The 16,935-nt window shown below is 35.9% G+C and overlaps 2 protein-coding genes and 1 long non-coding RNA gene across 4 annotated transcripts; all 3 read left to right on the top strand.

The window, feature by feature from the left end:
* Positions 1-2,240: 2,240 nt before the first annotated feature.
* On the top strand, positions 2,241-9,388 carry LOC103449844 (mitochondrial import receptor subunit TOM40-1-like). Its single transcript, XM_008389195.4, has 11 exons — positions 2,241-2,591; positions 3,001-3,082; positions 3,185-3,284; positions 3,377-3,472; positions 3,584-3,634; positions 5,312-5,377; positions 6,540-6,641; positions 8,164-8,232; positions 8,353-8,436; positions 8,909-9,004; positions 9,101-9,388. Exons 1-11 carry the CDS (start codon positions 2,456-2,458, stop codon positions 9,155-9,157), a joined length of 939 nt encoding a protein of 312 aa, XP_008387417.2. The 5' UTR covers positions 2,241-2,455; the 3' UTR covers positions 9,158-9,388.
* Positions 4,269-4,713, top strand: LOC139194894 (uncharacterized). The gene is made up of 3 exons (XR_011579645.1): positions 4,269-4,364; positions 4,464-4,518; positions 4,606-4,713. It is a non-coding gene; the product is annotated as an uncharacterized lncRNA (long non-coding RNA).
* Positions 9,389-10,657: 1,269 nt separating the features above from the next.
* On the top strand, positions 10,658-16,865 carry LOC103453629 (uncharacterized). 2 transcript variants are annotated; one of them, XM_008393220.4, is made up of 9 exons: positions 10,658-11,269; positions 11,938-12,149; positions 13,127-13,408; positions 14,298-14,417; positions 14,858-15,008; positions 15,323-15,543; positions 16,099-16,135; positions 16,235-16,393; positions 16,567-16,865. In XM_008393220.4, exons 1-8 carry the CDS (start codon positions 10,885-10,887, stop codon positions 16,351-16,353), a joined length of 1,527 nt encoding a protein of 508 aa, XP_008391442.3. In that variant the 5' UTR covers positions 10,658-10,884; the 3' UTR covers positions 16,354-16,393; positions 16,567-16,865. The 2 variants fall into 2 exon arrangements, with proteins under 2 accessions (XP_008391442.3, XP_028956701.1); XM_029100868.2 differs by having other exon boundaries at positions 10,724-11,269; positions 15,446-15,543.
* The last annotated feature ends 70 nt before the right edge of the window (positions 16,866-16,935 follow it).

Genomic DNA, 16,935 nt, shown 5'->3' on the forward strand with positions numbered 1-16,935 from the left:
CTGGGTCAGTCCTTCCCCTCGCTGGAAAACCCACTGGTTCAGTAGTTCAGTTCAACCCTCATTGTCTGTCTCGGTGGTGATGGTGATATGCAGACTGCCCTTTTTTTAAAACACCCAGGCCAAAACAACGTCGTTTTGGTCCTGGTAAAAAATAAAATAAAAAATAAGTGAAACGGCACCGTTTCGTATGTTTGGAATCAGAGTCTCAGTGTCGTGTTCCATCCCCTTTTCTTTTTCAATCTTTCTGCCAATCATAGACAATAGCAGAGCAAAGTTGCCCCCTCAAACCCCAGCAGTAACAGAAGAATTTTTTTTTTTTTAAATTCCCATTGGCATTTTTCCTTGCCGCACCAGCCACTCTCCATTTCTTCAACCGCTAAGCCGTCGGCTTCCAACCTTCAAAGGTTAAATTTTTAATTTTTAAATTTATAATCCATAATCTTAATTAATTATTTAATATGAATTTTGTTTAATTGGTATATAATCTTTTGGTAATGCAATAATATGGTTGTTGATTATTGATATGATTCTATGATTATTGATATAAAATTATGAAATTATTTTTTAGGGTGAAAATTAAAATTTGAATTCTTGATTATTGATTAATTAGTTGATTATACAATTATTCATATGATTAGTTGAATTGAATATTTATTTATTGAATAATTTGTATGCTCATTGGTATTGATTAAGTTGGATTAATAATTATGCATATTAGTATAGTCTACTATAGGATTAAGAATCTAAATTTTTTTTTTCCTCTCCATTTTACAGTAATGTAATTGAACGATACTATAAGAAACAATGCTTAAATCCTCCTTCAAACATTTCGGGTCCTCCTCCTCCTTCAAATATTCCAAGTGGTCCTCCTCCTCCTTCAAACATTTCGGGTAGTCCTACTCTAGGATTAAGTGATAGCATGTTTATTTATATTGAAAGAGATGTATTTGCTTTTATTGATAATGAGCCTATTATGCGACGTTTTTATGATATGAAACCTCGCAAGCAACAATTTTAATTTGTTTTTATTGATAAATTATGGAAGACATACTATATAAAAGAATTTGATTGTTGCTATTTTTTTGAACCTTGCAATCTTTTAACTTCGCCCCTCCCTCCGTGAATTCCTGGCTTCGCCGCTGCCTTGGAGTAGCTCAGTTGCTCGCCTAGGCAAAAATGAACTACCCCAGGCCCTAGACCATGTGGAACAAGGTTGACACTGATGGGAGCACAATTAAAAGTTATAAATAATTAATTACAAATACAAAAAAATGAATAATTTATATTTTATAAAAAGAATTCATATAAATACTTAACTATGTTGTACATCACATTTCAATATTTTCAAATAATTTGAATCAATTTTTTGTTATTATCCAAAATTAAAAATATTTTATTTATAGTTTTATAAATAGATAAAAAATATTTTAATACCAATAGCCTAGGTTATTCAGTTTAAAAGTGGAGATATACTTGAGCAATTACTATTCACTTGCGAGGATTGAATTGGCTATTGCCCATGTGATTTTTTAAGGGTGCAAGTGCTATATGAACTTTGGCCCAATTGGCAGGGTCGATCTTGAGATTTTTTAAGCCTAGGGCAACACAAAAAATGTGCCCTTTAAATTATTTTCATTAAAAAATAAAAAACGAAAAGCAGTCACTTAGTACTACGGTCTAGTGATAGTTTTTTTCACTTGTAAGTAAGAAGTTTGAGGTTCAATTCTCGTCAAAGACAAATATAACCGCATTATTGTTAGCCTATTGTGAGACTTAGCCCACCCCCCACCCCATGTAGATAATATTGTTTGTTTTCTGTCACCCTTGTCCTTTTGCCATTTAGTACTACAATTTAGTGATATTCATTTTCACTTGTAAGTGAGAGGTCTTAGGTTCGATTATTGCCAATGGTGAATTTGAATCACATTTTTGTTAGCCCATTGTGAGGCTAAGCCTATCCACTTACCTTTAATGTAGATAATATCGTTTGTTAAAAAAAAAGATCAGTGATGCTCTTGTGCCAATAGAATTAATTACTTTTATACCAAATTTACCATAGCAATCAGCCCCATTATTTTTTAGGGAACTTTAACGAAAAGCACCCGGTACTGTTTACTTTAACGAAAAACCACATTTTTACACTAAAAAGTCAATTCTGGTACTATTCACTTTACCTTTTATTTTGTCCGTATTATTAAAACCCTTTTCATTAGTTTTCTTATTTTTTACTGCGTTCCTATTTTTTTTACCCAAAAACGCGGCCACCAACGGCCCATTTGGTTCCTCAACCCAAAACACCCGCTTCTCTCTCCCACTAGGGTTTTAGACTTTTTTGGAGGTTTTGCCACTAGAAACCCTCCAGTTGCAGGCTCTTCGTTCTGATTTGATCGGAATCCTCGATAGCCATTCTTCTTCTCTCCGAGTATTGTTGCCGACGAAAGGCAGAGCACAAGCAATGGCGGGCCTCGTTCCTCCTCCTCCTCCAACCGCCGCGGCTGATACGATTCCGAAGCCGAAAGAGGATGAGAAAGTGGATTACTTGAATCTTCCTTGCCCTATTCCCTACGAGGAGATCCACCGTGAAGCTCTCAGTCAGTCTCTCTCTCTCTCGCTCTCGCTCTTTCCTCCATTATTTTCATATTTCATTATCTTTCTAGTTTATCTTGCATTGTTTTTTGATGTGCAAATTATGGAGATTTGTGTTTATTCTTGTTAATATTTAAAGTTTAAACATTTGCTCTTCTGGGTTTTTCTTTTACATGTAATTCATGAAAGTTTTATTGTGAATTAATCTGTTATATATCTTATATTTGAATTATGAATTCTCGGAGAAATACAATTGTATTAGGTCTTTTAGCTATCGTTTTGGTGGCTCATGTTACGTCACCCGATTTTAGAAACCAAAGGGAATGACTTTTTATTTTTGGGTTTACTTGGAAAGGAAAGAAGTGCTCTTTGAGTGTTGAGTCTAAGACGGGATTATTTTGTACGTGTATGCAGTGTCTTTAAAGCCGGAACTGTTTGAGGGGATGCGCTTTGATTTCACTAAAGGACTCAATCAGAGGTTCTCACTCAGTCACAGGTCTGATCAGACTTCCAATTCATTCCCATCATCATTACGTTTAATTCTTATTATTTAGATACTGATCTGAATCGTAACGCTCCTTTGACAACCAACAATCAGCGTGTTCATGGGACCTACCGAGGTTCCTTCACAATCTCCCGAAACTATTAAAATTCCCACTGCTCACTATGAGTTTGGTGCCAACTTTATAGATCCAAAGGTAACTAACTGTCTTATGAAATTGATCTTTTCGGATACTTTTCTATGGCAATATGAATTTAAACTCTCATTTAAACATATGCTAACATGCAGTTGATGCTTTTTGGGAGAATCATGACTGATGGGAGGCTTAATGCAAGAGTAAAGTGCGATTTATCTGAGAATCTTACTTTGAAGGCCAATTCTCAGGTGATTTGGAAGACTGTTGAAGCGCTTTATCCCCTTTTTTATTTGCAAAGTTTGTGCCGACAATCTGTAATGTCTAAGTTAGTTAGTTAACTTTTCTGTGCTTCTTTCCAGCTTACCAACGAGCCTCACATGTCACATGGCATGGTCAATTTTGATTACAAGGTATGTTGCTGACTTTGTAATATCTTTCAGTTAATTTTCTTTTATATAATGGTGTTGCTACCAAGACGAGGTTAAACTTCTCTCATGGCAGTGATTATGAAAGAACTTTCATATAGCTATTTTAATTCTAAGTACCTGTTTGGCACAACCTTTTCAGCAATGTAAGAGTTTTGCTGTAATAAAGGCACTTTTCTTTGTTTACTATGTCGCTTCACAGCACTTGAAATGAAACTTCATGTTAGGTTCATGCAAAAGCTAAAAATGCTTTATGTGTTATAGAAATGAGACAATTGTATCAAATCAAGCTAAGAACTGTTTGTGGAGAAGCTCTAAGTTGTAGCTTTTCCAATAGCTAAGAAACATCTTATGCTGGAAGCAGTTGCCCTCTTTAATTATTTCTTCTGTGATTGACAAAGTTAACCTTTTAACTTTCATCAATGCCCTTTTCACTCTTGAAAATTAATCAGTAATACGGATTGCTAGTTGGTTGGTTCAAAAATTGTTTCATGGTTGCTTATTGGGTCGAATAAGTTTTTATATTGTTGTTGTCTGGTAATTTGTAGAGTGGATAGAATGAGAGTTTGGGTGGGAGATCTTTTTTCGAAGCTTGCCTTCTTGGTTGTTTAATGTTATTGATGTCCAGGTACCATAATGGAACCATTTACTGGCTTCATTTGATACGGGTGAATTGGGATTTTGGTTGTAGACATTTAGGAGGTGCTTAAATGAGGTAGTACTGAAATGAGCAGATTTCAAGAAGTTTGAAGCTAGAGTCTTCAGCATCCTACTTGTATGTCTTATTTGAAACTTATGTCTCACTTTGACACAGTTCTAGAATTTCTACCACCGTGAAGGGGAAGCTTCTTGCATGGATTTTGCTCATGGTAGGGCTAACATGTGCAGTTTGATACAAAGACAAGCAAATTGGTGTATTTCAATTTTCACCTCATTGGTGCATTTTGTATAAGCAGGGGGAGGTGTTTGGATTATATATCTGTGCGCTTTCCAATATCTCTACATTATGGTAGAATTTATGCATGGAGGTCAGTGAGTTGGGTGGTTACGGCATCCACTGGTAAGTGATAAGCCTTTTGGTGATGGGAACAAGGCTAAAGCCCTTTTGAGAATTTACCTTTTGGTGATGGGAATAAGGCTAAAGCCCCTTGAGAATTTATTGTGCTGGTAAATCGAGGAGTATGTAGGGGTTTGGGAATGACCGCTAGTCTAGAGTTAGGTTTTGGGATTTGATTTGGTCATCTGTTTCTATGGAATTTAGGGGGTGTTCTGTTTCTACTGTTCTAGATTGTAAGGCATTTGTGTCTTAATTGTTTCTTAATGAAGTTTTATGGTAAAGTAGGTCTGTGGTGTTTTGGCTTCAATTTGGACTCCTTGTCCACTGTATTGAAAAAAAAAACCACGATATTAAGTACAGGCTATTAGGATCGATTGGATTGATCTTTGATCTGCTTTAGAGATTAAGAACAAGAGCTTTGAGAAGAAGAGATTTAGACTCCCCTCCTCCCATCTATATTTTTTCCCTAATTTTTTCAACAACTGGAACCCAAAAGGATAACACAGTTATTGATTTTTGTCATGTATTTTGAGCTAACCACTTTGTAATTAATTTTCTAATCATTTTTTATTTATTTATGCCCAACATTGACTTCCTCTGCACAGGGAAAAGATTACAGGTCACAGTTTCAACTAGGAAATGGTGCACTGTTTGGAGCAAACTACATTCAGGTAAAATATTGGACAACATATTCTGTGTTTAACCTTTTCATTAGCTTATGACAAAAACAAAATTTCATATCATGATAAGTTACTTATTGTTGGCTAATCTACATATATTAATTATTGCCAAATGGATTCTACAAGGTTTCCTTAATGTAAGAGGGTCCATTTTTTGTTCTCCTTCTGGGCTTCTGTATCTTTGGAGTTCTGAAGAGTATTTTTTTCTTGTAAATCTGTGTTAATTGGCAAAGCTTCTGTAATTTTGCTATTTGATAGATTTGTTTGTTTGTTTTGTTTTGTGTAATTTTGCTATTTGATAGGTTTGTTTGTTTTGTTTTGTTTTATGTAATCGCTATTTGATAGGTTTTTTTCTTGTCACCTCTCAAGGAAGAAAAAAGTTGTTCTTATATTTATTTTATATGGATTGTGTATTTCACAACGTTTTGGGAAAGCACTTAATACAAAAAGGCAGAAATGTAAAAATCTGTATTAATTATACTAATGTATTAATGTAATCATGTTGGAGATCAACCCTGGTATTTGATTACCATATTTAACCGAGTAAGATTTTCTTGTTCCTCCCCTGACCATATTTAACTATGTGATGACCATGTTTTTTTGCCAATTATTAATAACTGCTTGTTTACTTGCTTTTATTTATCATTTTCTTCGTTTTCCCAGCTTTTATCATTTCTATAAATCTATTAAGATGTGGAAGCTGTTATTGGCACTCCAAAAAGGTCATCTTGCAATCCAAGGGAGAAATTGCACTTCAAGTGCAGGATGACTTTTTAGTGTGCTAATAACAGTTCCTAAGATTTTGCCAAAACCGTTTTAGCCATTAAAGCCCTTTGATTTTAATTTGAGCATGAACCAAAGGTAAATGGAGCAATAAATGTAAGTATATAAGATAATTACAGTATTGACTCAAAATTTGTCATCTTCCAATTGGTAGTGGCACGTATTATGATTTATAGTGGCATTTATTATGTATTCTGGATTGTTTTTCTCTGTAATTGATTGTTCCATTTAAATTCTTAGTGATAAGCATATTTTGTTGCCTTCATGCCAATGACACATCTTCTTCTCTCTGTGAAAGTTTGAAAGTGGGATTTTTTATTGATTTACCTAGTGCATTTCACCAATCTTTTGAGTGCTTATTAATTTTCAGAGTGTGACCCCCCATCTCGCTTTGGGCGGTGAAGTGTTCTGGGCTGGTCAGCATCGGAAGTCTGGTATTGGCTATGCTGCTCGGTATAACACAGAAAAGATGGTATACTTCTTGAACCCTTAAATTATAACTTCCTGAATATGCGACATAATGTTTTAATTGATTCCCACTGTTGTTTACTCATTAATTCTTGCAAATAAGATATTAATTTGTTACATTCTGGCACCAGAAAGGGCATGCATCAAGATTCATGTATCTAGAATGTATATCAGTAGTTAACTGCATGCTTTCTCACTATTGTTTCTTTTTCCAAGTACCTTCTTTGTTTTAGATGAATGCCACAATTGTTTAGGTAAAGCTAAAACATCATGAAATTTTTTTCATTTTTCAGATTTAAAGTTGATTTTGTTAAGTTCAATGTATGCAGTTAACTAAAGGGAATAAAGAGGGAAAAGTATTGCTTGAAGTGAAATTTATATTTGTAGCTCATTTTGATTGCAATGTTAGTTTTCAAAATTAATCTTATGAAACTCTTAAGGTTGTAAGAGTTGGTTAAAACAATGATTTGATGAAATAATTGGAAATAAGGGAAACTAACTAGTTGTCAAGTAATAGTAGGATTGTCCATGTTGCAGCCTCATGGTCTCTATTCTAGAGGAAAAGCGGCAAATATCCCGCACATTAAAACTAATGCTAATATTTTCATGAAGTTCAAGTCAGCATTACACTTTAGTTCAAACTTTTGAGAACCACAGGGTCTGGCTGTCCATATGGGAAGGCATTGAGGTTGAAGTAGAATAGAATAAAAAGTTATATGTATATATGTATGTATTGCTTACCTCATATTCCACACATTTTCGATTTGCATTTGCGTGAGACCTTAATAATTTTATTTTTGATTTTGGGTAAATCACATTTTCCCCCCTCAACTTTTCGTCCAATTTCAATTTCAATTTCATACGTCTTCCAATTTTTTTTTTTAATTTCATACCAATGTCTCACATACCAATTTCATACATCCGTCTCAATTTCTGTTAGTTTCACTGTTTTCTCCTCATGTGGACCTTGCAGGCCCCACAAAATTTGTGCCACATTGATAAAAAACAAGTAGTCCACTCCCGAAAGAAAAAAAAACTCAAAATTGCAGCACACCCTAATTCTTGGAGGAAATTTCAAAACAAAACAGAAAGCAAAGAATTACAAAACAACTTGAGACCTAATATTGCTAATTGGTCTTCATAATCATCTTTGGTACTTCATGAATGTTATAAATGGATTTCAGCTTCTTAGCTGCTTTATTAGTTGTTAAGGGCACATGGCCAACATTTTTCCATGGCAGTAACCAATAACCATCTCCGGTGAGGCCTGTTCTATTAACAAAGGTGATATAGGGTCATAAGATTTTAAAGCCCAAGATGTTGAACCTTGGAAGGTGAACCTCGGCTTGTATACTGAATGAACCTAAGTAGGGAGTATTCCAACTGTTGTATGACTGGGCAGCTCCAGAACATATTCCACGGGATTTTGTTATATATTTCCTGGCTGATTGTTTTAATAGGAGATTTTGACTCGAGTAACTGTTGTGTGATCCATACCTTAATCCAACTCGTCTTTGCGCCCCCAGGTTGCCACAGGGCAAGTCGCTAGCACTGGAATGGTTGCTCTTAGCTATGTACAAAAGGTTTCTGATAAGGTGAGCAAAGTTGATCTATGGTTGAACATATTTTACTTTTTATGTTGTTGGAGTATCTTTCTGCAGTTTTATTTTTCATGATTTATCCAAGCTCTTTCTTATAGTGTTTCTTCCTTGAAGGTTTCTCTTGCATCAGATTTCATGTACAACTACATGTCAAGAGATGTCACAGCTAGTTTTGGTTATGATTACATTCTTCGACAGGTAGCTTTCGAATTGTTAATGTTCAAATATTTCATTGAAATAAATAGACATTCTCTTTTTCTTCTTCTTAGTTCTTATGCTGTGGTCACTATATGCATAGTATGGTACGGTTACACAACCAGTGGTATCTGATTGCTGTTGGAGGATGTGACCACCTATTCGGTAAACAATTTCATGAAGCATGATTTCTCGGACATTATGGCCTGTTGATTCTATGCAGACCTTGATCCCGACTCAGATTCTGTCTGGCTACATAATTTTTTTTATGTACATATGCAGTCCATGCATGTAAAACTCACCATACACTGCCTTGTCAACCGTAAACCATAATCAATTCCTATTCATCTAGAACCTGGAAGCCTTAACAGATTGGGTTATTTCTCTTTTTCTTTCGAATAGTGGTTTCTTAGATATGAATTTGTAAGTATTGACACTCTTCTTGACTAATTATTATTATTTTTAATTGTTGCAGTGCCGTCTTAGAGGAAAGATTGATTCCAATGGCACCGTAGCTGCATTTTTGGAAGAGCGACTAAATATGGGTCTTAATTTTGTTCTTTCTGCAGAGGTGAGGATTTAGCAACGTTTTCTTTTTTCTTCTCAGTTAACGAAACCCTGCTTTGCCAGTTCTCTCTTGACAAGTGCGAAAATATATGCCTCGCAGATTGATCACAGAAAGAAAGACTACAAATTCGGGTTTGGGTTGACTGTCGGGGAGTAGAGTGCAGGACCAATGCTGTTGCATCATTCTTGCCGGCAAGATACTCTCTCTTTATTTTTCCTTTCGAGTCGAACAAGAGATCCCTGTATACTTAATCTCGGGTAACATTATCGCAGGGCGGCATCAGTTTAGCCAGTTTTAGTAGCCGGTTTCCGTTTGGAGTTCCCTTTTTTCAGTTAGGAGATGTAGAATAAGATTTCGAAATAATTCAAATTGAATTTCTAGTCACAACTTGAACCTTTGCCCGAAAAACAAAACTCGATTTCTTGTTGGTTATTTGGTCTTTCTTGGTCGTACATCAAAGTATTTGGAACCTAAAACTTCCCCGGTTCCCTTGATTTTCCGGTCGACCTCTCCTCTCCTCGTTCTTGTGATCTTGTGGTGGCAACCGGAATTCCTCCTTATTTGCCGAGGAAAATAAAAACCGACGCGTACGGCGGCGAACCCTAAAATAACAGTTGCTTGACGAGGATAAGGAGAGCCTGTGAAGAGGTTGATGGAGAAGAGAACTTGAAGATGCATGTTTCCGGAAATTGGTCACTGGGTTTTGAAGAACTGGTGGATTCCTCCCCTTTTTCTGGGTTTTCAACTCGCCCGAAATAAGCAAATTTCAAGGATCATTTGAAGATAAAAACTTTTAATATCACCAATTATTCGATCAACATTCAACCACTGCAACTTCAAAATCATAAATTTTCATCAACTAACAATAACATCACTAAAAGTTTAATTGACATTCTATCATGTTGACAAAATATTACGTACCAGCAAATTGAAAGACGTGACATCAACTCTAAAAACTAAAGCATTGTTCCAAACAACCTTAGAGAAATATTTTAGTTCATCTTAAAATTTTATTTGTGATATTACATATTTTTGTACTTATTAACAATTATACTGTGTAAACACATCAAGTGGTCCAGTTGTAAGGGCGCAGACTGCGATTCCCCAATAAACAAAATAATGTGGAAGGTCTCAGGTTCGATGCTCCAAGCTGATGGGTCTACTTGACTGTGGCCACGGACATGATGAAATTTCCCATAGCCTCTCTGGGCCTTGGAAATGATGGATAACCGTGGCTTGCCACAAGTTGTCTCCATTTTAAAGGGAAAAAATCAATGATTACTGTGTGGAGCTATATTTTCTCAAAATGGGACCAAGAAAAATTATAACTTATTATAATGTGAAGTTTATTCATACACATAACTGGTTCTAAGTTGGGACCAAAACTTCTTATGACGAGATTATTCCTTATAGAATATACTGAGAGAGGTTTTGCTCTACTTCCTTCTTGCTAAAATGTGACGTGGACATTGCCACCACGTATACATGGATTAGTATGACACGAGTATACTCTCACGGTGATATTTGATATTTGTAATATAAGAATATGTGTTAGTTTATCTCCATGCGCTCTTCTATCATTGATAATAGGACGCTACCTTAATACAAGAATTAGTATGATCCGAGTATATTTTCACGATGAAATTTCATGTCACTAATGCAAAAATACATGTTAGTTTATCTCTCCGTATTCTTCAGTCGTTGATAATCAGTTGCTACCGTAATAACGTCTCCCGTATCATACAAGTTGCTCCAGAGAAGACAAGATGAGACATAACTGGAGCAAGAAAGTGAACAGAAACCCCCTCAGTGTGTGTTGTCATAAGTTATAACGCCTTTGATAACTTTGAACACACACAGAGACACAGCAACAAGCCATTGAAATGAATCCACAGCATCAGGTGTTGCTTAGCAGAAACTGCAGCAGCACTGTCTCTCTTCTCCCCCACAACTCCTCCGCCTCTATCAATCCCACCACCGCATCTTCAAATCTCCCATTTGGGTCATCGTCAGCCCTCCATTTCAATCAACAGCGACCACTTTCACTGCCCCACAAGTTCAAACACACCACTTTCACTGCCAAAAGGGCGGCCCTCCAAACCACCGCAGCTTACTCCGGAGGAGACAGAGAATTGGCCCCCGAGTCTCCGGCCAAAGAGCTCCGTCGGATTCTGGAGTTGCCAGGGGTTGTCCAGGCCCCTGCTTGTTTTGATGCTCTGAGTGCCAAGCTTGTGGAAAGAGCTGGCTTTCAGTGCTGCTTCACTAGCGGTATATGATGTTTTATTTATTTATTCAATTTGTTGATGTGGGTTTTCTTCCTTGCTTGTAGATGTTGACATAATTACATCGTTTGATTGTAGTGACTTTAGTTTGAAGCAATTTTTGATGTGGGTTTGATTGGGTTTGGCTTGACATGTTTCTTGTGAGACTCTGGGAGTTGTCTTGATTGTATATACTCGTTGTTATTGATACCATTACTTGTAAAAGGTTTGGGAGGGTGCAGTTGCAAGGTATATTGAAATGAAAATTTTTCAGCATTGGTGCACCGAGTAGTATTACAACAATAAAGCTAACATGAAGAAATTGAAATGAAAGTTGTTTAATCAAAGAAGAAAAATGGTAAGATTCTAAAGTATTTCAAACATAAAAATCATACGTCATCTTTTGTTATTTGTGTGAATTTACAGACTGTTGTTTCTTAAGATCTTATCTATTCTAGATATTTGGTAATTAACTGTTGTGCAATACGTGGATGGCAATTTGTTCCCTTTGTATGTTCTTGTATCTATGTTTGTATGCTCTTTATAAAAAAATATAGTTCATGCAACTGCAGTTGTGTTATTGCATCCTTGGTCCATTTTTCTGATGTATCTTCATGTTTAAGTGCCTCAAACTCTAAAACAAGCTTATTACTGCCCCTTTTATTCTTCCATTAGGATTTTCAATATCGGCTGCTAGATTAGCGTTGCCAGATACAGGTTTTATATCCTATGGAGAAATGGTGGATCAGGGGCAACAAATTACCCAAGCTGTGTCAATTCCTGTTATCGGTGATGGTGATAATGGATATGGGAATGCAATGAATGTGAAGAGAACTGTCAAGGGATACATTAAAGCTGGTTTTGCTGGGATTTTGCTTGAAGATCAGGTTATAGTTATACTATTGAATTGAACTTTTGCATCCATGAATATTTCCTGTTTTCTTCATCTTCTCTCTCTCTCTCTCTCTCTCTCTCTCTCACACACACACACACACACTCTCACTCTCAATAACTGTTGCTGTTACTTTTTTAAATTAACCAATGGTGGAACTGGCAAGGAACTTTGGGATAGGGAGGAGGTGGGAGTAGATTGGAGAGTAATTAAGGTTTAAATTGGGTTTGCTTCTTTTTATGGAAATTTCTTCATGTTTCCCAATCCTACGTTTATAGTCATGTCTACCCAAAGATTTTATAGTTACTGATTTTTTGTGTTCTTAAGCCTGATTTATTTATTTTCCTTATAGTGAAGATTTACAAAGAATAAAACCCTACTGTCCATCAAAGAAATTGGATCAGAATTCTGCTAACAGAATAGAAAATTGAATCTTTTGTTGAAAAGCAAGTGTAAAGGTTTTATTTTTATTACTTTACTCAAGTGGCCGGGTTAAAATGAATAAACAATACCTCGTATCTTTCTATAAGTTATACTAAAACTTTGGTCCAACTAAGTAGGAATTTTTTTTATAAAATAGTTTCTTCCTCGTACATTCCTTTTTGTTTCCTCAGTTAATCTTTAGAGAAGCATTACAAGCATAATGTTAGGTTTAAAATATTGAAACTGTTGATTGTCCAAAGAGATCTTTTATGGAATCGGTGTCCTCTCGAGACAGGGTAACTTGATGGTCGGAATGACAAAAAACATGTGTTTGATTCCCATTGGTTTACATGATGTGATTTCATATTGGTATGCGAAGTATGTTACTTCGTATTTCTTTGTGGTTGGTTTGACCTATTTGAAACACCTTATCATCATTTGCTTAAATTTGTAATTGACTAGCTTTTTACTTATTTTGCTAAGTATTATAAATTCATTTATCTTGTCCCTGTTTGAGACAGCTATCACTGACAAAACTGTCGTCTTTAGGTCTCTCCAAAAGCTTGTGGTCATACGCAAGGAAGGAAAGTGGTGTCAAGAGAGGAGGCTGTAATGCGGATAAGAGCAGCTGTTGATGCTCGGAAAGAGAGCGGCTCTGACATTGTCATTGTAGCAAGAACTGATTCTCGTCAAGCAGTGTCTTTGGATGAAGCACTCTGGAGATCAAGGGCATTTGCTGATGCTGGTGCAGATGTTCTTTTCATTGACGCACTTGCTTCTAAAGAAGAGATGAAGGCTTTCTGTGGGATATCTCCCTTACTTCCAAAAATGGTACATAACATTTGTCAAAGACTTGGATTTTGTCACGTTTCTTTTTCTACATTTGTATACCCAATATGGCTAGCCGTAGATTAGTTATTCTTGTGCATGATCCTGAGTTCATCTGAGGATAAGCTGTTTGTAGTAGGTTGTATTTTGTTGGTGAATTCAGAAACTGTCCTCAGTAATGGTATGGTAAACCCTTAAAATTTGCAGAATATAAACCTCGATTATATCTATAATTGAAAATTTTCTTTGTTAATAAAAACAAAAAGTTACAGCTTTTGTTTAATGAATCCAAGTTATATTTCAGAACATGTAATTTGACAAAGACTCCGAGTTATGTTCCGACTGGAGCCCTAGTATACTAAGGTGTACTAAGGTGTCACTTTGCTTCCTAGTATACTCATTCTTTGGTCTTTGGTTTCTGTTTATTAGTTGTTTATACGGTGTTAAAACTCAAAACTGATGGGATGCCACATGTTCACGAGTTGTGATACTACTGTGGTTGAAATTTCTGGTTTTGGAGTGAATATCTGACTACGGCCACTTTCATTACTCTTTTTGGTCGATGACTATTTATTATTATTTTTAATAGCAGAACGTAATTGAACATTTTTTGTGCAGATAGTATGGTTAAGTGACACACAGGTATTGTATGAGATATTGCCTATAGCATGAACAAGAGTTCTTTGTAGAGGTCTTTTCCATTTATGGTACTAGAAACAGCATTTAGTTTTATATATGTTGCACTGCATGGGGATGGATATATGTGATGTATGCATATCATGGTATGTCAATTAATAATCTAAGAATCATGTGGCTCAATTTGTAACTTCAGAGGCATTGTTGAAAAATGAGAATAATTTGGTGTGATTGATAAATCTCCATGTTCTATCAGGCTAATATGCTTGAAGGAGGCAAAACGCCAATACTCAACCCACTTGAACTTGAGGATGTTGGGTATAAAATTGTGGCTTATCCGCTTTCCTTGATTGGGGTATCTATTCAAGCAATGCAGGTAGCGTGCCTACACCTTTTTCTTTTAAATAAAGTACAGCATCAAGAGAAAAGGTCATTTATCTTGACACCCTATAATTATGATGCTATAAAAGATTTGATATAGTTATGACTATTGATCTCTCCACTCTTGCATGAGTTAATGATATGATTCAAGAATCAAAACCGAAAACACATCAGCAGCGAACAAAGACATTTCTCATTGTAAACTCGTAGTTCTTGAAAATTGAATAGAAAAGAAACTTTTTACAATATAATGTTGGATTTACCCTTTTTTTGGTTACAAGCCCTAAGAATATCAAAGGAATTTTCACCATTCTGTCAACAATCTAAGTTAAAGCAAACAGTGTGTTTCCCTATGCTTTTTAGAAGTGTTACTTGCCCAGAATTCATTAATTTAGAATACTATTTAAGGAAGGAACTTATATGAATCAATTGCAGGAAGCACTGGCTGGTCTCAAAGGAGGCCGCATCCCTCCTCCTGGAAGTATGCCATCCTTCGAAGAGGTTAAGGAGATTCTAGGTTTCAACAGTTATTATGAAGAAGAAAAACGGTATTCTACCAGCAGCAGTCAGCTATCTCCAGAAAGATGTGAGTAACTTGTATAGTCACATGAGTTGTAGATATGTCATTATTGCTTACCTTGATGATAATTTGTTATCAAATGGCCTCTACCGTCTTTCCCCGCATTTTGATGAAAGTTGATTACTTTTATCAAAACTGGGTTAAAATTGGACTAACATAACAAATTGGGTTACATCTGGATACTATAAAAGGATAAATGGCCCTATGCAAGATAAATTTCAACTTGTTTCCATTCAAGTTTTTGTGTACCAACCAAAATTTTATAGATATAGATGAGCATTTTCGTTTCATAGTGCTTATACATGAAGGTTATTTTCCAGTGACCAGTAGTGTATACAGTCTCCAAAGGACCGCTAGAGATGGTGGAGAGCAGAAAGATCAGAATCCTCAAGATCCCATTGTTGAAGTTATAACACCTGACGTGTACAATAACTATGATGCAGATGGTTCCAGGGGTCCATTTTCTGGGATCTGGTCTCGGACGTTGAGGGTCAAAATAACTGGAAGGGATGGCTTTGAGAAACTTGATGTTCGGATTCCTGTAAGTCTTCTATTCTTTATGGGCATAGCATTCCATTCACAGTGCTTCCACTGTTATCCAGGAGAAAAGATTGTAAGACTTTTGGAATAGGTGCCCCACCAACCTTATTGAAAATCCTAAGTTTGTCTTCATTCTTAATCGTTAGAAATCCCTACGGTGTTGTGATGATAGGTTCGCAAGGAAAGAATTGGTAAACAGATAGTGTTAAAGAGTTCCGAAAATAATATCCTCCCAAAAATTTGGTGAGCAGATGGTGAAGCAGAGATTCACCTTATGTTACAATATGATTAGAGAGTTACCATTTCACAGATGGTATTGTGCTAGATATGTGACCAGGCAGTTACTGGAGCGAAACAGCATGGTCGCAATGCTGTTACGAGTATTCATGAAAGAAGGAAAAAAAAACACTTGAGCAAGTGAATTTCACTTCATTTCGTCTCTCTTCATCTGGGATCGTCTTTGATATGATTGTATATATTCGTCATTTACATGTTAGTCATGTTATTTCCGACTTATGAAAACCCGCTTTCATGTTTTGGTTATAAATTTTTACAGGCTGGATTCTTGGAAGGAATCACAAATATAGTTCCAGGTATTATTCATGTTCTCTCCAAACTTATTGAAATAGGTAATTGCTCCAGACCGGTAGTCCCTTGTAGTGTAATTAAAACTCCACATGTTTTTCCAACAGCTCTCGGGGGTGTGAACATCAAACAACTGCTAAACGAGGCAACTGATGAAATGGGAGGGAAGCTGCTGCTAGATTTTAATGACACAATTGGTGATAGGATTCAAGTTTTTCTAGAGTGAATCCAAGAGAAGTAGAAGTCTTACAAGCATAATGCTAAAGGTATGTTGACCAAAAAAATGCTCAAAGTATTCTCTCTGTAACATGAACGATCCTCTTAAGACGCTTTATTGCATATTATCTGAAAGAATTTTTCGAATTGGGTAGAAAAAAATACCAATTACATGAACCAATTACTCATGGAATAAGCGTTTTTACTTGTATGATTGATGCAGGGTTAAGACCAACAAATTCAGACCGAAACTCGGCCACAGAAATCGGCGGTGATGTACAAAGTTTGATAAACTATTTTAAGCATAAACAAGCTAGAGGATTCGTACTTTTTTCTCGTATACAAGTTGATCAATTTAATCGGATGAATAGTTTCTTTTCGATAGATTGTAAATTAAAGTTGCGATGTAATTTCTTTTGATATGTTGTGTGCATTTCTTCTACCTTTTTAGTACGAACAAATACAATTTGGGGTTTGGACTCCATTTTTCGGAGTCAATTGAATAACGGCTTTGTTTACGAACTGCTTGGTTTGTTTGAAACATTTTTTGTACTCACTAACACGTTTGATAACCATTTCGTGAACTACTAAA

Source organism: Malus domestica, chromosome 04 (genome assembly GCF_042453785.1).
Source record: "Malus domestica chromosome 04, GDT2T_hap1".
NCBI lineage: Eukaryota > Viridiplantae > Streptophyta > Magnoliopsida > Rosales > Rosaceae > Malus > Malus domestica.

What these genes read in the sequence shown, in the direction of transcription:
- LOC103449844 (XM_008389195.4), top strand. Translation starts at nt 2,456, where the DNA reads ATGGCGGGCCTCGTTCCTCCTCCTCCTCCAACCGCCGCGGCTGATACG. An exon ending in TGGTCAATTTTGATTACAAG is followed by an intron (nt 3,635 to 5,311) that starts GTATGTTGCTGA and finishes TCCTCTGCACAG; the next exon opens with GGAAAAGATTACAGGTCACA. An exon ending in GGTATAACACAGAAAAGATG is followed by an intron (nt 6,642 to 8,163) that starts GTATACTTCTTG and finishes TTGCGCCCCCAG; the next exon opens with GTTGCCACAGGGCAAGTCGC.
- LOC103453629 (XM_008393220.4), top strand. Translation starts at nt 10,885, where the DNA reads ATGAATCCACAGCATCAGGTGTTGCTTAGCAGAAACTGCAGCAGCACT. An exon ending in AACTTGATGTTCGGATTCCT is followed by an intron (nt 15,544 to 16,098) that starts GTAAGTCTTCTA and finishes AAATTTTTACAG; the next exon opens with GCTGGATTCTTGGAAGGAAT. An exon ending in AATCACAAATATAGTTCCAG is followed by an intron (nt 16,136 to 16,234) that starts GTATTATTCATG and finishes TTTTTCCAACAG; the next exon opens with CTCTCGGGGGTGTGAACATC.